The sequence below is a fragment of the Suncus etruscus genome, chromosome 2 (assembly GCF_024139225.1).
Source record: "Suncus etruscus isolate mSunEtr1 chromosome 2, mSunEtr1.pri.cur, whole genome shotgun sequence".
NCBI classification, from domain to species: Eukaryota; Metazoa; Chordata; class Mammalia; order Eulipotyphla; family Soricidae; genus Suncus; species Suncus etruscus.
In genome coordinates, this window is record NC_064849.1 from 146,891,906 (window position 1) to 146,913,937 (window position 22,032).

General features: G+C 35.8%; 1 protein-coding gene across 1 annotated transcript in view; it reads left to right on the forward strand.

Annotated features, from left to right (window-relative positions):
• ADGRV1 (adhesion G protein-coupled receptor V1) overlaps positions 1 to 22,032 on the forward strand; it is a 322,278-nt gene that overhangs the window by 150,865 nt on the left and 149,381 nt on the right. The window contains 11 exon segments of the mRNA XM_049769107.1: position 345; positions 2,238 to 2,361; positions 3,641 to 3,779; positions 3,942 to 4,127; positions 5,823 to 6,055; positions 9,189 to 9,337; positions 12,627 to 12,828; positions 14,373 to 14,592; positions 16,463 to 16,702; positions 17,979 to 18,128; positions 20,990 to 21,463. Coding sequence (XP_049625064.1) covers position 345; positions 2,238 to 2,361; positions 3,641 to 3,779; positions 3,942 to 4,127; positions 5,823 to 6,055; positions 9,189 to 9,337; positions 12,627 to 12,828; positions 14,373 to 14,592; positions 16,463 to 16,702; positions 17,979 to 18,128; positions 20,990 to 21,463 — 2,118 coding nt within the window.

Sequence of the window (22,032 nt, forward strand, 5' to 3'; positions counted from 1 at the left end):
TTTATTTATTAGATGTGAAAAGAAAGGAGTAAGTGCTCTCATAATTTAACGATTATATAATTATTAAAATACTTAGAAATTTTAATATAAAAGTTTATTACTATAAAAGTTATTTACTTTCAACTCTTTCACTTAAGATCTTTTCTTTAAAATTTTTGGCTAAAAGGTAGACTCATGGTCAAGGAATTTCTTAACCTTCAGAGAGGATATTATTTAAAGTCTATTTTTCTGTATATATTTTGGTTGTTTTGGGGAGCACATTTTGTACTCAGGACTTACTTGCTGGCTCTGTGTCCCCACAGAATTACTCATGATGGGTCTCAGGTGATCATATATCATGCCAGGGTATTGAACCTGGTTCAGCTATGTACCAAGGAAACATTTTTCTGTATACATATCTCTCTGATCCCTTCTTTTTACACATTTGTTTGGAATACTTTTCAACACATTTGTGATATAATAGTATTCTTTCATAAACCTTGAAAGATCTCATTTCCAATATCAACATTTAATGTCATAGCTAATATATGTACAAAAATAATATTTCAGGGGCTAGGAAAGTGAGGAGTGAAGGACTATGTTTCTTTTGCTTTTGGTCAGTATGTGGCTGACCCTAGTTTATAATCCTTGTCGCCAACTGGACGGTGCAAACATCATTTTATGTGCAGCCCTAGAGGGCCCCTCTGAACACCTCTAGTTGTGATGCTAGCAGTCTCTATGCACATTAACCATGCCCTGGGTTCTCCCTTGCACTGCAGATATAGATTATCACCACATTCTCAGGCCCTGGCATTGAACTGCTACCTAGACTGGCTAAAAATGACTAAGGGGGTCCTCTGGGCCTTCCAAACCCTTTTGGGAGACACGGAAGAAAAAGAAAAAGAAAACAATATCAATAGATTAAGATCACAAGTTTACCAATAGGAAATAATGCACAATATATTTCTAATTGTGACATATTTTTACAATTAATTATTCTTTATTCCATCAGTCCATTGTCAAGAAAGTGAGAGTCAACCAACCTATCCAGTGTTTCATGAAGCTCTAATCTGAGATCTTGGAAATAGTTTCATTCAATATATTTGAATTTCAATATTAATATTTCAAATAGCTGAATGTGGTGATGCTCAGGGGATACTGCTGGCTATATGCTCAGAAATCATTCCTGGCTCTTGGGGGACCATATGGGACATTGGGGATCGAACCCAGGTCTGTCCTGATTCAGTTTTTATGCAAGGAAAATGCCCCCTACTGCTATGCTATCGTTCCGGCACCCTATTTTGGACCTTTTTTTTTTTGACTGTGAGGGCACACACATATCCAACTTTTAACAAGGGATAAATCTTAGCATATCTTAGAGGACCATCTGTCATTTCAGGGATCAAACTAAGTTGGCTGTGTAGTTTGATCTGTGCAAAAATCAAGTGTCATAACCATTGTACTAGCTCTCCTGTCCCCTATATTTTCATTTTAATAGAAATATTCAACACATGTTTATAAAAATAGTAGAGTCAGAAAAAACGTTTTATTTAAACGCCTCCCAAATTCTTGTTTTGCGTTCTCTTTTTTTTTTTTTTTTTTGTGGTTTTTGGGTCACAACCCCGGCAGTGCTCATGGGTTACTCCTGGCTTCCATGCTCAGAAATTGCTCCTGGCAGGCACAGGGGACCATATGGGATGCCGGGATTCGAACTGATGACCTTCTGCATGAAAGGCAAACACCTTACCTCCATGCTATCTCTCCGACCCCGCGTTCTCTTTTTGATCAATTTTTATTAATATTATTAATGTAACAGGGTTACAATATTGTTAACATTTGTAATTTTGCCTTAAGAATTTTTAATTTGATCATATAGCTAATCATCACAGTCAGTTGCAGTGGGCTACAAAATAGTAATAGTAATAGTGAATTTATACTGAAGGTAAAAGAGTTGTTATTTATCAGGGATAGTAGGATTTTCCCCCATGCTTTCCTGCCTCTTTGATTAATATGATGTCAGACAAGATATTTGCTTCAGTGTTTATTGTATTTAACAGAATGTTACATTTTCAACAATAATAAAAAGGATGTTCTTGGTATTAATAAAAAGATGTTCTTGGTATTTATATGAGTATCTTGGGGGTTGAAGGACTGACAAGATTAGTATATATAAAGTGTTTGAACATTGCCATGTGCATGCTCACACTATGTGTATATACACATATCTGCTACTTAATTGGTAAATATCTTCCACTTAGGTAGTGCTTCAATAATCATCAGGGGAGATAAGGGAACTTCTGGAGAAGTTGGAATAGCTCCATCATCTAGGCACATCCTCATTGGGGAACCCTCAGCAAAATATAATGGTACTGCTATCATCAGGTAATTGCTTTTTAACTTGTTTTGAGTTTCAAGGGTTTTTTTTGTTTTTTTGTTTTGTTTTGTTTTGTTTTGTTTTTTTGGATTTTGGGCCACACCGTGTAATGCTTAGGGCTTACTCCTGGGTCTGTGCTCAGAAATCGCTTCTGGCTTGGGGGACCATATGGGACGCCAGCGGATTGAACTGAGGTACATCTTCGGTCAGCTGCATGCAAGGCAAACACCCTACCTCTGCGCCACTGCTTAGGCCCTGAGTTTCAAAGTTTTATTTGAAATTTTTCACTTTTGTGCCTTGATTGACATTTTCCTAAAGTGGCTAATATAACTCCATGGGGGCAACTGCAAAGATGTGTGGGAAGAGGTATTGGTGGTATTAATTTCTGGTGCTTCCTGGCTGTTTTATTTTTTATAGAAGATATATTTCAAGGGAGATACTGAATGACTTTTTTCTTATGATAAAATAGAACTAACTTGGTTAAATCTGTGTGGAAATCTCTTCCTTACATACATTGTACTCAATACAAATACATATTTAAAGCATTGTTTATCAGGAGAATGTTGCTAGAAATTGAAGACATTTCTGTACTATCTTGAAATCAGATCATAAAGTTTCTTTTATGAGGAAAGGGAGATGAATATAATTCTTATCAAGCAAGGGACTGCATTGATATTAAGAGATCTGTGTTTTCAGCCTTATTTTGTTATTTATCACATAAAAAGTTACTTTATTTGGATAATTGTATATCCAAATATAGTATTATTAGTTATAATATCTTTATAATGCACATTACATGATGATTTATGTTCTGAAATCAGGGTCTATTACATAACTAAATTATTTGTGATCAGTAAACTTGATGTATCACAAATTTTGTCTAGATTGAGACAACTATTAATGAAATAACTTAATATTTCATTCTTGTAGCGGTTTCTCTCTTAGTATTAAATGAAATACTGATTTTTGATATATTTGTTGGATTATTCTTGTTCATGCCATTTGTACTAAATAAAATGTCTATCAATGCATTTTTTATTTATGTATATCTTTCACTATTTGTGCCCATCTATCACTAATATTCTTGTCTAGCAGATTGATATGAGCTCAGTATATTGGGTGTTACTATCTGTAATTGTAAAGTCTTTATTTTGGTTTGTAGCTGATATATCAAGTTATTTAAGCATGCAAAAAATTAAAAAAAATTAGTTTTGAATGACACAACTAAATTTAAGCAATGTTCCTTTAAGAAGAATGTACTTACCATATATCTGTATATTATTATAGCCTTGTTCGTGGTCCATCTATATGGGGAGAGGTAACAGTGAGTTGGAGAATATTGCCTTCTTCCTTGGGAGAATTTGCTGAAACATCAGGGAAACTGACAATGCGAGATGGACAGTCTGCAGCCATTGTAGTAATACAGGTAGTTGGTTCGTTGGTTTCTATTCTGCCTTTTGTTTTGAGTGTGGTTGGAAAGATGGTTGGAAAGATGATTAATATCTCCTAGTTTGCTGCTTATATGATAAATATTTTTCTTTACATGTTGCAAATTTTGTGGTTAAAATTTTTCTTTGTCCTTCTCCAGGCTTTAAATGATGATATTCCTGAGGAAAAGTGCTTCTATGAGTTTCAGCTGACTGAAATCAGTGAAGGGGGAATACTGAGTGAATTCAGCAGCACGGCTAATATCACAATGGTCGCCAGTGACTTTCCTTATGGTCAATTTGTTTTTTCACAAGAGCAACTTCGAATATCAGAAGAGGCTCAAAGGGTAGAGTGTAAAATTCTTCAAATCCTAAATACAATATTTATTTATTTGTTTTGGGGCCACATCCAGTGGTACTCCAAGGTGACTGACTAACTCAGAAATTATTCCTAGTGGTGCTCGAGAGATCATTTGGGATACCAGCAATTAAACTTGGGTTGGCCATATGCAAGGCAAACATTCTTCCTGCTGTAACATCATCTCTCTGATGAAGAATATTTATTTTTTATACTGAGAGTGATTTTTAAGTCTTGTATATGTTCTAGAGTTTTAACATTTTCTAATTTGCTCCTAGTATTTTAGTATCTAATTTATATACTTTATAAATGTATAGGTAGTTTTAGCACAGCTTCTATGTTAAAGATTTAAACAGAATCTTTAGTTATGGAAAAAATGAAAATGAAATTAAAATAAATAAATATTTATGGTAACGGAATGGGGCTTTTGGAAGCACAAAGAAAGACGCTATCCTAGGTGCCACCCTAGGTTCAGTGCAAAGACCAAGATCATCAACCACAGAAGATGGATTAAAATGACACTGAGGTAACAGAACCTCTAGAACCACAAAGACTGACTTCATCATAAGTCCCACCTCAGGATCTGTGCAGATACTGAGACCTCTGAACACAGAGCAGAAGTCTTCCACACACCAAAAAAAAAACAAAAAAAAAAAAAACAAAAAAAAAACACCACCGGGAAAGTAAAGGACCCTGATCCTGAACAAAATCTAGAGTTGATCCCATGACAGTATGCTCCAAGGACGGAGAAACCCCATATCACTTAGGCCAAGTGAATTCCTTTTCGAATGACCCCAATATTTACTGTGCCAGGGCAGGAGGGAAAAAAACAAATACAAAAAAAGCACAAAACCTTGGTTATTTTTTATATAAATATATATATTACCTTTATTTATTATTGTTATTATTATTTTTGATTTACCTATCTATTTTGGTTGATTTCTCTGTTTGGGTGCGATTATTGAAAGTGTTGTCCCCAATTATACTTACTTTTTTTCTCTCTTCCTTTCTTCTTTTTTGTTATGTGCTATGCCATGTTTCTCAATTCAAGACCATGGCGTGATTTTTGTTTGTTTGTTTTTGTTTTTGTTTTTGTTTTTGTTGGTTTGTTTGTTTTGTCTGTTCTTTGAGGTGCTTATCGATATAGCTGGAGCCCTCACTGGATATTTGATACTTCTTTTGGTACTAGTGGAGTATTTCACCTTCTTTTTCTCCATCTCCCAAATTGATGATAAGAGCCTTTAGAAGGACTCTGCCCATTTTCGGGTATTAGACTCTTACCCCAGTTTATCACTTTTCTCTTTTTCAAACAAAACCACGCAACTTGAACTAGCTAGTCCTGCCTCCAGTTAGAGGGGGAAATAAGGGAGGCATCAAGACCAAACAGGTGCAAGACTACTAAGTAGTGGGTTGGATACAGAGGGGACCACATATTCTAGCCGCCCTGGGGTGAGGGAAAAGGAAATGGGAGGTAGGACAGAAACGGAGGTGTAAAGAGGACAATTTGGTGATGGGAATCCCCCCTGATTTTATGTAAATATGTACCTAAAATATTATTGTCAACAATATGTAAGCCACTATGATCAAAATAAAAATTAAAAAAAAAAGAAAAAAAAGAAATAAATAGATTTAAATATTGTTCAGTAGTGGCTCATTAAATTCTAGTAAACTGCTTTTCACATAGGTTAACATCACAATCATTCGATCCAGTGGATCTTTTGGCCGTGTTAGACTCTGGTATAATACTCTGAGTGGAACAGCGGAGGCTGGATTAGATTTTGTACCTGTGCCAGGAGAGTTCGTCTTTGAAGAGAAGGAGATCATGAAAAACCTTTCTATTGAAATACTTGATGATGATTTTCCTGAAGGCCCAGAGGATTTCTTTCTGGTGATAACAAAGGTGAAACTCCTGGGAAGGTAAGGTTAAAATAAATAGAAGGGTCCAAAGAGATAGTGGGTAGGGCACTTGCCTTGCACGGAGTGGACCTGGGCTTGATCTCTAGTATCCCAAGTGTTCCCCTGACCCTGTCAGGAGTGATCCCTGAGTACAGAAACTGGAATAATTTCTGAGTACAATTGGATGTTTCCACATCTCACAAAAAGAAAATTAGGATTAAAATAACTCAAAAAGTGGGAGAGTATAGAGTACATTATCTAAGGATTAATACTGAGTTTTCAACCTGTTTTCCCTTATCAGATTTATGAGATATCTGAGTAGGTCATGGTAGATAATATTATGACACAATGCCTATAATACACAATATTCTGAAAGATAAAAATGTCCTTGAGGGGCTGGTGGGGTGGCGCTAGAGGTAAGGTGTCTGCCTTGCAAGCGCTAGCCAAGGAAGGACTGCGGGATCCGGCATCCCATATGGTCCCCCCAAGCCAGGGGTGATTTCTGAGCACTTAGCCAGGAGTAACCCCTGAGCATCAAACGGGTGTGGCCCCAAAACCAAAAAAAAAATGTCTTTGAAAGCTGGAGGTATATGTTTCTGTTATGTCAGTATGTACTCTGGGCAGCCAAAGAATTGAATATGATGTGAATTTGTAATTTGGTGAGAAAATCATGCCGTTATTCTCTGGTTCAGAAGTTAAGTAGTTGTGGCTTACTTCTCCCTATCTCCCTAGGGAAATAGTGACAAAAGATTTCTTTGTATTTCTCTATTGTTTTTCTGAGAGTGAATGGATAAGAAACTTTTCCTGGTCCTAGTTTTAAAGTAGGTAAAAAAAAAATGCGATCTAATCTTGTGGAAGCAAACTATGCCTTCAGAAAAGTTCCAGAATGAACCATATTGGTGTGCTTTCATTTTCTGCTTTAATCATGTGTCAGATTTGTGTAACAAAGGTGGTATACACCCAGCACGCTGAATTTTCAAAACCGAGAAGCCTCTGGAGAACCTCTGTCCACATGGCTTGTGAAAAACTTTCAATTAAAGCATGTTCACATTTTTATGACTTTGAAATGATTTTTCTGTAAGTTTTTTACATGTTACTTTATTAGCATGTTTTAAGGCTTTTTAAAAAAGATTTTAATTGAGGTAACTTTGGTTTATTAGACTGTATTTTCTTATATACCAATTTACACCCTTTAAATAGCTGTTACCACATGACAGCTACCACTAAAATACTAAACTACTACCTCAGGTTTCATCTAGCCTTTGTTCCCTCTCTCCACCCTAGTACGGACCTCAGCTCTATTTTTGAACTCAAGGATTTGTATGAAATTTGTTTTACCTTTATCATTTCTTTCTTCTTTCTTTCTTTCTTTCTTTCTTTCTTTCTTTCTTTCTTTCTTTCTTTCTTTCTTTCTTTCTTTCTTTCTTTCTTTCTTTCTTTCTTTCTTTCTTTCTTTCTTTCTTTCTTTCTTTCTTTCTTTCTTTCTTTCTTTCTTTCTTTCTTTCTTTCTTTCTTTCTTTCTTTCTTTCTTTCTTTCTTTCTTTCTTTCTTTCTTTCTTTCTTTCTTTCTTTCTTTCCTCTCCCTCCCTCCCTCCCTCCCTCCCTCTGTTCCTTCCTTCCTTCCTTCCTTCCTTCCTTCCTTCCTTCCTTCCTTCCTTCCTTCCTTCCTTCCTTCCTTCCTTCCTTCCTTCCTTCCTTCCTTCCTTCCTTCCTTCCTCCCTTCCTTCCTTCCTTCCTCCCTCCCTCCCTCCCTCCCTCCCTTCCTTCCTTCCTTCCTTCATTGTCTTTGTCCTTCTGACTTATTTCTAAAAGGTTTCTCTTTACACTAGTGTCTCTGAGTATTAGGTAAAGCTTATGCTTAGAATGCAAGGGTTTGCATTTCCTTCAAATCTTAAAATTTCCAGGAATGTTTCTGTATCTGTAAATAGGATAAATTTGTAGCTGTATTAAAGGAACTAAAATTTTATCTGATAACTAGTTCATCTTTTCTAAACTAAAAATGGGCCTGTTATGTTGGCAGCTGGGGGGGGGGGCAGGGGCCCTGGTATGGTATGCATTTTGAGAACATTGGTGGAGGGAGGTCGATACAGGTAATGGGATTGGCCCTGATTTCATTGTGTGCTAAAACCCTACTGTAAAGGACGTTGTAAATCATAAGAATTTCAATGAAATAAAATAAATTTAAAAAATGGGTATAATTTCATAAAAGTAGATTACTAATAATGAGATTATCTGTATTGTTGATTTACACTAGGGTTTGGGGATTTTTTTTCTCTACTAAAAGGAAAGTCTACTTAAATTTATTTCAGAGGAAACAAGAATTTTCTTTTAAATGTTTTTCTAGGCTTTGAACTAAAAGAAGAAATTATTTAGATCCATTGTTGCCTAGTTGCTATAAAGATTACTGCTTTGCACTTAGTTATTTTAATTAGTCTGAAATTTTTCTCAGACTACTTGTATCTTTTAATATTTTATCTTTTATGATTGGGAAATAGGATTTTGGAATTGAAATTAGGATTAAAACGGTGTATTCTCACTTTTTTGTTTCAAGAATAAAAGATCCCTGGAATATAATTTTTTATTTGATAGACATATATCAATCTAACAAAAACTTGAAATATGAAGTAGAAATATGCCATTAGACAAAGAATGGGACCATTGATAGTGATTGGTTTTAATAGAAACTACAGTATTTTCTGCAATCTTGATGGGTTAGCTTGCAATTTCTTTAGGGGAATGAGACTCATTATTTCTTTAAATCAATTCGTTCAGCGCTATCTCAAGCACAGCAAGCACACTAATTTTGAGTGTGCTCTCTTCCTTTTGCTGATCTATTACTGTTGGATGTGTTCAGCTGTGTTTTTAGCCCCAGATGTCCATTTTACATCTTTCCCCCAATTTTCTAATGGTTTATTATTTTCTTATTGCCCGAGTTTAATAAATTCATATTATTTTGGTTTCATGCAGGCAGTAATAATTGGAAACATTATCAAAATCTGTTTCAAGCATCGTTTTAGGTGACAAAAAGAGGAATTTTTGTGTTGGGGGACTTTAAAAGCTTATAATATCTAATCAAGCTTAGAATACACTTGCAATTTTGTCTAAGCAATTATAGACTCAGTTTATTTTACTTTATTTTTCATGACTATGCAAGAGGGTATGATTTCATGATCCAAGAAAATGGACTCCAAATTGATCAACCTCCTGAAATAGGAAATATCTCCATTGTCCGAATCATTATACTGAGAAATGATAATGTTGAAGGAATCATTGAATTTGACTCGAAGTATACTGCCTTTGAAGGTATGTTTACTAATTTTCCAGATTTACTATCACTTTCTTAATGGTAGTGTCTGGCCGTGGCATTTTTCCTTTGAACTTCTTATGTAAATTTTCTTAGTTTGGTGGAAAATATTTTGTATGATTTTTATTACATCTTTTTTTTTTATAAATTTATGTTTACTTTAAAATATTTTTGAGCTTATTTTGGGCAGTTTTAAAACTTGCATGTAACAAAATGGGATGGTTAGGATGAGAAAATTTGTAAAAATTATTTTATGATCACGTAAAGTTTTTACTTTAATCATTATAAATAATATCTATGATTATGTTGTACTTAATTTCTTTGTGACTAAAATTAGTGCATATTTATCATTTAGTGACTCAACTTTATAATAGTTTATTGGACTGCATTCTGTAGTAGCTGTATTTCTAATCATCTTTTTTTAAAAAAAAATTCTTTTTTTTTTTGGATTTTGAACCACACCCGGTGATGCTCAGGGGTTATTCCTGGCAATGTGCTCATAAATTGTTCCTGGCTTGGGGGACCGTATGGGACATCAGGAATCAAAATGAGGTCTGTCCTGGGTCAGCCATGTACAAGGCAAATGCCATCCCGCTGCACTATCACTCCAGCTCGCAAAACAGTTCTTAATCCTGTCTAAGATCATGAATACTCTTTTTATGCTGAAGCAGAGTATTTAGCTTTATTTTTTCTCCTCTAGTTCACTGCTTTTTTTTCCCCACCCTAGTTCACTGCTTTTTATAAATTTTATTCAAAGGTATACTTTGCATATATTAAAAAATAAACATATCTAGGCTAGAGCAATACTACACTGGGTAAGGATCCTACCTGGTATGTGACCAATATGGGTTTGTTCCCTGCACAGTGTATGGTACCTAAGCCCTGCCAAGAGGAATTCCTGTGCAAAGCACTACTGGTTATGGCCAAAACACACAAACAAAAAGAACAATATGCACATGAAAAATGTTCATCAGCACTATTATGGAAATGTAAATCAATATGACAGTGGCATACCACTTTATGTCAGCAAATGATCTGTATGACAAATGCTGGAACCATTAAGTGCTGGCAGGGATGTGTCCTCCACTATATGGAGGACAGAATATTGTGGTCTTTTTTTTTTTGGTTTTTGGGCCACACCAGGCGGTGCTCAGGGGTTACTCCTGGCTATTTGATCAGAAATAGCTCCTGGCAGGTATGGGGGACCATATGGGACACCGGGATTCAAACCAACCACCTTAGGTCCTGGTTTGGCAGCTTGCAAGACAAACACTGCTGTGCTATCTTTCCGGCCCCAACTGAACATTGTGAAGCCACTCCGTAAAAACAGTTTGGAGACTCACAAATATAGCAATGTGACCCTGTGATTCCAATCTTGAGAATCTATCTAAAGCACTCAAATATTTTAATCCAAAAGCCATGTACTCTTAAGTTCATTGAACACTACTTATTTTAGTCAAGATCTGGAAACAATTCAAGTGCCCAAGAATAGATTAAGTAGATAAAGAAATTGTGATATGTGTAAACAGTGGAATACTATTCAACTATGAGAAAAAATGAACTTATGCACTTTGCTGCTACCTGGATGGAATTGGAAAGTGTCATTCTGAATGTAGTGAGTCAAAAAATCAAAGATAAATATCAGGTGATGTAACTTATATAGAGAGTCTAATAGAAAAACAAAGAAAAGAATTAAATAATCTCCAGTGGGGGGAAAATATTGAGAAAAGAGCAATAAGATCTGGAGCCTGGGGATATAGGGAGGCAGGGTAAAACATTGGATAATGGTAAAGTAGCCTAGAATAATTGGTGGGGAAGGGCTGCTGTGGTACTCCATAGCTCTGTAGTGACACTCAGGGTTTACGCTTGGCTATGCACTCAGAAATCACCCCTGGCTCAGGGGACACCATATGGGACACTGGGGATCGAACCAAGGTCCATCCTGGATCAGCTATTTGCAAGGCAAATGCCCTACTGCTGTGCTATGGCTCTGCCCCTGTCTGATACTTCTTGTTGACTTTTTCCATTTTACCCAATTTTATTTCTCTCTCTACTTCCATGAGTCATTATTGTTATTCTTTTATTGTACTACTTTTTTTTCTGTATGATTAAATCTGTTTGTTATGTTTTCTGTGTTAGATTGAATTTCATTCAATGTGATCTTCACACATCTCTATATCAGAGTATCTTTAACCTCGTCACTGAGATAGTCCTGTGCTTGGTGTTCTTTATCTCTTTTATATATATATGATATATATACATATGTATATTTGTATGTGTATGTTTATGTACATATATACATCTCTTGGTTTGGTTGAAATTAATTTTTTGAGGTTTTTGTAAGATGGCTCTTTATTTTTTGCTACTCTAATTCTCTGTCTTTAAGTTTGTTCTCTGCTGATGTGTCCTGTTCTTTGAATAATTCCATTTTATTTTTATGTTTGTAAAATTATATACTTAAAGATTTGTGTTGGCTTCCTTTTTTTCTCGTGTGTAGCTTTAGTTTTGGAATTCTTCTTTGTTTTTATAGCTATGATGGGGATTAAGAGATTAATGAAAATTATGAGATTGATAATCACAATTGATCATAGTGTTGCTAGTTGGATTGGGGAGGGAAACAGCTTAAAGAAAGAGCTAGTCAGTTCTTTCCAGTTTAATGCACTCCTATTCCTCTTTGCCTCTTGTCCACACTCCAATCTCTAAAATGTCCTAAAATATTATTCGGGGAGAGGGGGAATGTTAGAGGACTTAATTATTTTAGATGCTACTAGCTTGAAACACACACACCAAGAGTCTAGAATCAGGTTTTTTCCTCCCTGGAACTCAAGATCTGCAAGTAGTGCAGTCTTTCACTATCTGTCTGATTTTTGAACTGATTTTTATTGTGTATTGTATCCACATTCTTGGTTCTTCTTCAGTAGGGTCTGTCTGATTACCCCACATTCATGACAGGTAGTGCAGCTGGATTTCTTCAACTGATTGCTTCCTTCACCTCCATTTATGCTGTGGCCACCTATCTTGGGGAACATACATGCATGTGACTTTCAGAGACTCTGTCTGCTAGCTACTGTGATTTTTAAAAAATATAATATGTGATTGATTTTTGGTTGTACTCATGTGGTGACTTTTGATTGCTGACATTTTGTACAAATTTAAAAAAGATAAATAAGTTAATAGAAAAATTGAGTTTGTGCTATAATGTAGCATTATATATCTTGCCATTTTAATTTAATTTGATCTTAGAAAAATTTGACTGATGTACTAGTTAATTCCAAAATCTTCTTACAGTGGAAGAAGATGTTGGAATGATCATGATTCCAGTCGTTAGGCTTCGTGGAACTTACGGCCATGTGACAGCAGATTTCATCTCTCAGAGTTCCTCCGCAGTTCCTGGAGGTGTCGATTATGTACTACTTGGTACTTCAGTCACCTTTCAGCATGGGCAGAACTTAAGTTTTATAAATGTCACCATTGTTGATGATGATGAAAGGTAAATCAGTGATATTTCAAGTATAATTGGTACTTATAAAAAATAAACATTGAATTTTATTCCTAAAATACATTTTGCTTTGATAATAAAAAATTAGATAATGGGTACACCTTGGAGACACTTTGGGTTTCATTCCAAATAATTAGCTGTTTTTATTTGTTTGTTTGTGGTCCACATTGGTGGTGCTCAAGGCTTACTCTTGGCTCTGTGCTCAGGAGCCTGGGGTGCTGGGGACTAAACTCAATTCAGCTATTTTGCAAGACACAAGAGCCCTATCCACTGTCCAATTTCTCCAGTCCTGATTTCTTTACTTTCATTTTTTTTAATTTTTGGGCCACACCTGGTGACGCTCAGGGGCCACCCCGGCTATGCGCTCAGAAATCGCTGCTGGCTTGGGGTATCATATGGGACCTTGGGGGATCAAACTGCAGTCCATCCTGGGTCAGCCACATGCAAGGCAAACACCGTACCACTACTCCATCGTTCCAGCTCCATAGTCCTAATTTCTTATTACTCAATCATGTGAATTTTTGCTCTCACAGGGTATATTAAAATTACATTTATGCTATACAGTTTTGTGTCTTTGGCAATGTACATATTTCAGAAATATATCCTGGGGCTGGAGAGATAACACAGCAGAAGGGCATTTGCCTTGCATGTAGCCAACCTGGGACAGACCAGATTCAATTCCTAGCATCCCATATGGTCCCCCAAGCTTGCCAGGAGCAATTTCTGAGCTCAGAGTCAGGAGTAACCCCTGAGCATTGCCGGATGTAGCCCAATACCAATCAAGTAATAAATAAACTTTTAAAAAATAGAAATATATTCTTATCTAAAATTTCTTCTTTATGTGAATATGCCATAGTTTACTATACATCTATAATGTATTATAGTTATTTGGACTACCATCATATATGTTGCCTGTCATTGACCAAATCTTATGACAAATAATTGAAATATAATATGCAACAGCATTATGTATAAAATATAGTATTTTTATCTGAATTAAATCTGACATTGAAGTGAAGTAACAAACGTATTCACAGACATGACACACATAGACAACATAGAGTTGCTACACATCTTAAATTTAAAAAATATATTTTAAAACTCAGTAAAGTTAAGTATGCTTGAAAGTGTGTGCCTATGAAAAACAAATAAGAATTTTTTGGGATATTTTGTGTTTTATGGAGAAAAGAGGGCTAGAATACTCACTGAGATTCTATACGCTTTTTTTTTTGTTTTTCAAAAGAGGAAATAATTTTTTTTTAGATTTTAAAGTCTAATAAAAACATGGAAACATCCACAATCCATTTCTTTAATATATTGGCAATTAAACAGGAGGGGGGAAAGGCTAATAACTATTGTAGGTTCAGTAATATAGTTGTTCATTCATGCTTTTAGCTGAACATCCTATTCTTACCACTTGCTGTGTGATACTCTTCCTTGAATATGTATGACCAATTTGGAAAATGACTAGTTATTTGGATTTAAGAAGCACTTTAATATGTTTAGACTCAGAATTGTTTTCTCTTGTTATTCAGTGAATTTGCCGAGCCCATTGAAATTCTGCTGGTAGGCGCTACTGGTGGAGCGATCCTTGGGCGCCACCTTGTGAGCAGAATCACAATCGCCAAGAGTGATTCTCCCTTTGGTGTGGTCAGATTTCTCAATCAAAGCAAAATTTCTGTTCCTAATCCCAATTCCACAATAACGTTATTCTTGGTTCTGGAGCGGACTGGAGGACTTCTGGGAGAGATTCAGGTACTTCTGTTATATTGAGTATGGTGGTCGATTTTCTTTTTCTCCAGATTACTTTTTCACAATCAAATAGTATTTATCAAATATCAAATGTATAAAATAACTTCTAAGCCTTTTGAAATTAAAAAAAAAAGTGTGGAGCATACAACCTTTCTCCTGGAACTTGTAGAGCAAGTTAAAAATATAATAAGAAATTATGGGGGGCCGGGAAGGTGGCGCTAGAGATATGGTGTCTGCCTTGCAAGCGCTAGCGTAGGACGGACCGCGGTTCGATCCCCCGGCGTCCCATATGGTCCCCCCAAGCCAGGGGCGATTTCTGAGTGCATAGCCAGGAATAACCCCTGAGCGTCAAACGGGTGTGGCCCAAAAACCAAAAAAAAAAAAAAAAAAAGAAATTATGGTACACTTTATTAACTTAATTCTATTTGGGGAGGAGGTCTCCCAAATGGTGCTCAGAGGTTGAAGGTTGGTGCTTGAACCTGTCACTCTGGCTGGGTGAGCACCATGGTTTCAGTAGCTCTTAATGCCTAGCTTGTAGTGTTTGGAGGACCATACAGTATCAGGTAGTGAAAACAGGGTCTCTGTATGCAACCCATGTCCTCCAGATCTTTGGATTATCTTACCTGCCCCTCAATTTTAGGGGGAATGCTTTTCATGTCCCATGCCCCTCTTTATACACTGAGAATTGGTGAACAAGATAGGCCTGGTTTTTATTCCCACACAGAGATTCTGGAACAATAAAATGGTATCAAGTTAAGTTAAATAAGTTAGAGGAAAAAGGATAAATATAGGGTGAGTTCACTCGAATCTGGAATGACAGGTTAAGAACAAAGTACTAAACCATGTCAAGTCATGACAGTTAAAGAACCAATTACGAGTGGGGGCTCAGGGGATGAGTGGCTAGAAGAACAAACTAGATGTGGTGCAGGGTTGAGGGTATTTTGGTGGTAGTGATTAGTAAGTTTTTATATTGCAGCATAAATTTAGATAAGATTATAACTTCTAAGCTATTGTAAATATAATTTTAAGCATTTTATAAAGAAGTATCATTATTGATATGAAAAACATGGAATATAAATTTATAGAAATTTCTAAAATGCATAAGTTATAAATGAAAAATATTTTTCTTATAGTAACCACTTCTCAACTTTTATTTTGTTACACTTGCAATTTGTTAAGTTGAAAATTGGAAGAGATTACATATCCCATACCCTTTTCTTGTGGCAAAAAGAGTAAGGCAGTGGTGTAGTTATACACACATATAATATATACACACATGTATATACACACACATATATATAAGCAGGTATTTCAGAATTTCAGCATATTTTCATCATATACATTGTCTTTTGTTATCTCTTCTTTTTTTATTGTACCCAATGGTAGTTAGGGGTTTCTTCCAACTTTGGGGTTGGGGTTACTACTGGCTGTGTTCAAAAAACCTTGTAGTGGCAGGAATCAAACGTGTACTCTCTTCATGTAAAACATGTGCTCCATCCATTGAGTCATATCTCTGGCCCTAGACATTGTTTTCCTTAAAAAAGGATATTCTTTAGGTTTGTACTTAATATTTACAAATTTTATTATTAAATACCTCCAGGAATTTGTGGGAAGATTATCTTAGGAGTAATCATCATGGGGTCTGGAGAGATAGACTGGAGGTAGGACATTTGCCTTGCGTGCAGAAGGACGGTAGTTCGAACCCCAACATCCCATATGGTCCCCTGTGCCTGCCAGGGGCGATTTCTGAGCATAGAGCCAAGAGTAACCCCTGAACACTGCTGGGTGTGACCCAACCCCCCAAAATAAAGAGAGTAGTCTGAAAAATAATTACTTTTGACTGATAACTGCTCTTAAAACGAATATTCTGTAGGTGAACTGGGAAATAGTGGGACCTAATTCCCAGGAAGCTTTGCCACCACAGAACAGAGACATTGCAGAACCTGTGAGTGGGTCCTTCTTTTTTGGAGAAGGGGAAAGTGGCATCAGGACCATAACTTTAACTATCTATGCTCATGAAGAAGTTGAAGTTGAAGAGGCTTTCATCATTAAACTTAACCTTGTTAAAGGAGAAGCTAAACTAGAACCCAGAGCTAAAGATGTTACATTAATAGTAAGTTTGTTTATTTTTCTACAATAGTTTGTCAAAAATATATTTGTATTTGTTAACTTCTAGTGGCTTATGTTGCATTGAATGCTATAAAATCAGCCTAAATCTTATTTTACTGTCAAACTTTGTAAAATTATGTTAATTATGTACTCAGCAATTTTTTAAATACTAAATTAAAAACACAGTGATGCAGTGAATGGGATGTAAATCTAACATGTTTGATATGGATTTCTATGTCCAACAATTACAGAAAACCCTGGAGAGTAATGTAGGGGGGGAGAGTCAGAAAAATATGGAGAGTGAGAGAAAGTAGGTCTAAGTTATTTGCTCATGATTGTGGTGCGGAAGGATGAATAGGACAGGCAGGCAGCATGACCTCAGATTAAAGCTGTGGTTGTGTTCTTGAATTTGCTTTTATGAGGACTGTCAGTACTTAGAAACTCAAGCAGATTCCTAAGTTGTAATTCTAAAGTAGAATTTCTTATTTTGGAAACTTTAATTTTTGTCTATAAGTCTTCCAACTTATTGGATGAAGTCTACTAATATTTTGGAGGATAAGCTTTTCATAAAGTTAACTGTTAGTAAATATTGATCATATTTGTCAAATATAGTTTCAGCCAAATCAAAATTAGTGTTTGGCTGAACAGTTAGACTATAGACAGACTATAGTAGCATACTTAGATTGATACATACAATTATCCATTATGGTACCTTTGCATCTTTCCCATTATATCATGAGTAGAAAGAAGTTAGCATTAATTGGTTAAATGAAGTGAAACATGAGGCAAATAAAGCAAAATTAAACATACTCCTTTGGGGATTCTACAAAGTTTGGATACTTTTCTGGACACATTGCTATTATTTTGGGGGAGTAATCATGAACATGTTTCTGATAAAAATAAATATGTCAAAAAAAGATATTTTAAAAGTCAGATAACTAAAACAAGAAATAAAGAACAGTAAGCGTTTGCCTTGAATGTGGCTGGCTGACCTGAATTCAATTCCTGACACTACATTAGGTCTCTGGAGCCAAGATCCATCACTTAGGAGATATCCCATAGTTCAGAGTTAGAGATCATTTTTGATTATCTGCTGGGTGTGGGGCATCAAAACCAATCTAATATAGAAAAAAGACAGTTATCTAGGGGGAATATATTTAAGTGTGCTTTCTATGGCCTTTCTTTCCTTAACTTCTTTGTGTATCAATATGCTGGATACTATAATTTTATACATACATGTTGTATTTGTGATTCATTTAGCTTTCTGTGTCTATTTTTAGATACAAAAGTTTGGTGATCCAAATGGAGTGGTTCTGTTTGCTCCAGAGTCTTTAATTGAGAAGACTTATTTGGAGCCTTCAGCTTTGGAAGGACCTCTGATCATAACTTTCTTTGTTAAAAGAGTTAAGGGTACCCTTGGAGAGATTACGGTATAATTTACTACTACTATTAATATTGTCAAACATCATTGTTATTATAGTGTTAATACTTGATATTTGTGCTTTTGATGTACAGACTTACTGTACCTTCACCACCATCAAAATGCCCAAGACTATCTACCACTTTCCTGATATCACTTCTAGCCCTCCAACTACTCATTTCCAATTTCCCACCAAATCCATTCCCCCACTTCTTGGTAATTTTAATTCTTTTGTTAAAGTCAATAGATTTAATGCCATTAGAAAGTGTCTATATGGGGCCGGTGAGGTGGCACTAGAGGTAAGGTGTCTGCCTTGCAAGTGATAGCCAAGGAAGGACCGTGGGCCCGCAATTCGATCCCCCAGGCGTCCCATGTGGTCCCCCCAAGCCAGGGGCAATTTCTGAGTGCTTAGCCAGGAGTAACCCCTGAGCATCAAATGGGTGTGGCCCCCCAAAACAAACAAACAAACAAACAAAAAGTGTCTATACCCTTGCATTATTCCATCACATTTACCAAATAAGAGTGGGGTTATTTTGTATTTGTCTTTCTTTTTGTTTGACATTTAACATGACAGCCTCTTGTTTCATTCACTTTGAAGCAAAAGATTTCACATTTTATTCACTAAACATACATGTAATGTATCATTTTATAGTTATTTTTAAGTGGAGGAAGAATTTTCCTAACAGATGGCAGCTGGAAAGAAGAGAAAAACTGTTCCAGTACTTTTTATAAGCTTAAGAAACAAGAGGTTTATTTGTCTGGTTATCTATCTATCTATCTATCTATCTATCTATCTATCTATCTATCTATCTATCTATCTATCTATCTATCCATCTATCTATCATCTATCTATCTATCTATCTACCTATCTATCATTTATCTATCTATCTATCTATCTATCTATCTATCTATCTATCTATCTATCTATCTATCTATCTATCTATCTATCTATCTACCTACCTACCTACCTACCTACCTACCTACCTACCTACCTATCTATCTATCTATCTATCTATCTATCTATCTATCTATCTATCTATCTATCTATCTATCTATCTATCTATCTATATCTATCTATCTACCTATCTATCATTTATCTATCTATCTATCTATCTATCGATCTATCTATCTATCATCTATCTATCTACCTACCTACCTACCTACCTACCTACCTACCTACCTACCTATCTATCTATCTATCTATCTATCTATCTATCTATCTATCTATCTATCTATCTATCTATCTATCTATTGTGTGTGCATGTGGTTTTTGGGTCATACCCGGTGGTGCTCTGATGTTACTCCTGACTGAGTTCAGCAATCACTCTTGGTGGGCTTGGAGAATAAGATGGGATGCCAGGATTAAATATGGGTTGGCCACATGCAAGGCAAACGCTCTACCCGCTGTACTACTGCTCCAACCTCAATAGAAATGAATTTTTAAAGAATGTTTATTTAAGCATTTTTACACTTTCCTAGAAAGTGTCAGACTCAGCTATCTTTCTAAAAAAGGGCATTTGCAAATTATTAGAAGGATTTTTATTCACTTGATACAGGGGTCTCAAACACAATTTACCTGAGGACCACAGGAGGCAAAGTCGGGGTGAGGCAGGGCCTCATAAGGGATTTCGCTTACCGAATATTCGCAATAAAAAATCGCATTAGTAAGAAAAAAATCGCAAAAAATCGCATTAAACATTTGCATACCCCTAACAAAACTGCTCGGGGTATACAAATGTTTAATGCGATTTTTCTTACTAATGCGATTTTTATTGTGATTATTTGGTAAGGGAATAATCACGAATACTGCAATATTTGAAGGCCGGCCACAGGCCACAAAATGTTGTACGGAGGGCCACAAACGGCCTGCGGGCCATGAGTTTGAGACCCCTGGCTTAATATGAAGATTATGAACTATGTTGAATTTTTTGTTTATTATAATATGAAGCTAATTCTACTTAAACCTCTCAGTGATTTTTTTTTTGAGTATAAACTTTGATATTCATCAAGGCTTAACTTAATGTAATTTATTTTCTAAGAGGTTGCATTTGGATGTTTATTGACAGAACTTTGGGGGGTGGTACTTTTGTAGCTAGATCATCAGGCTGTCTAAACAGGAATAGGTAACCTTTTTGAGGTCAAGGGTCATTTGGGTATTTATTACATGTGGCTAATTTGATTTTAATCCTTCACATGTACCATATATAGTCTCTAAACTCTGCTAGGAGTGATCCCTGAGTGTACAGCCAGGAGTAAACCTGAGCAACTCCAAGTGTGGCATAATCCCTGAAGCAGGAGGGAAATAAACCAAAACCAGTTTCGGTTAAATAATCAGAATATATATACTTACTTTTTAGCCTTCAAGTATTGTCTATGTTTCACTATCGTGTGTTTTTGTGGATCTGGCATTTTAAGTTAATTTGCTTCTCTATATGTATTCAAAAATATTATTAGTATAAAAGCAGGTAAAATAAGGTTTTCTAATTTATAATCCTGAAAATCGCATGTAATAAACTGAAAGAGTTACCTTTTTTTTTTTTTTTTGATTTTGAACCACACCCGGTGATGCTTACAGGTTACTCCTGGCTTTGCGCTCAGAAATCTCTCCTGCTTGGGAGACCATATGGGACACTCAGGGATTGAACCGAGGTTCTACCGGGTCAGCCACCTGCAAGGCAAATGCCCTATCACTGCGCCATTGCTCGGCCCCTGAAAGAGTTACTTTATTTTTTATACTATACACTTGAAGAGTTTAACTTTAATATAATGATACAAAATTGCATTTTTATATATTTTGAAGGAAAACTAATTTAAAGGATTTCCCTTCAATATACAGAATTAAATTACTTGGATATTCTCTTTTAATTTTAGGTTTCTTGGGAATTAAGTAGTGAGTTTGACATTACTGGAGACTTTCTTTCTACTAAAGGATTTTTTACTATTTCTGATGGAAAGAGTGAGGTGAACTTTGATATTCACCTACTACCAGATGATATACCAGAGATAGAGGAAGATTATGTGATCCAGCTTATCTCTGTCGATGGAGGAGCAGAACTGGATCCAGAAAAATGCATTACTCGCTTCTCTGTTTCTGCAAATGATGACCCACATGGAGTGTTTGCTCTCTATTCAGATCACCAGTCAATACTTATTGCAGAGAACTTTAGTAGAACAATTCAAATTAATGTGACCCGGCATGCTGGAACTTTTGGAGATGTGACTGTTAGATTTCTAATATCATCTGATCAAAAGGATCAGCCACTGGTTACTGAAAATGAAGAGAGGCAGCTAGTCGTCGAAGATGGAGTCAGATTCAAAGTGGACATGGTGCCTGTCAGGAGTCAGGTTTGTATTGGTTCTTTAGTTTTCTTATCATTCTACACTTTCTACATTAATAAAATCTTGTTTATCTCTTTATCAGCATCAAGTGATTTCTTCTAACAGTGAAAAAAGCTATATTTGTGTGAGTGTGGGGGTGTACCAATAAAATGAACCTTGGAAATGCATAGCAGATAGTAGATAATTCTTTTTCAGAATATATTTTATATATAAATCTTTATTTAAGCACCATGATTACAAGCATGTTCATAGTTGGGTTTCAGTCATAATCAGATTACCTCTCCTTCACCAGTACAACATTCCCAACACCAATGACCCCCCCCAACTCTTCCCAATCCTCTGCCTGTATCACAACAGTAGAATACTTTCCTCATTCTTTAACATTGTTATGCTAGTTGTTAGTGTAGTTATTTCCCTAACAATGTTCACCACTCTTTATGGGAAGTGTCAAATTGTGAGCCAGTCCTTCCGGCCTTCCCAGCCCTTAACTCTATTGTCTCTGGGCCTTATTACAGTAATGTCTTTAATTTTTCTTAAAACCCATAGATGAGTGATACTATTCTGTGTCTATTTCT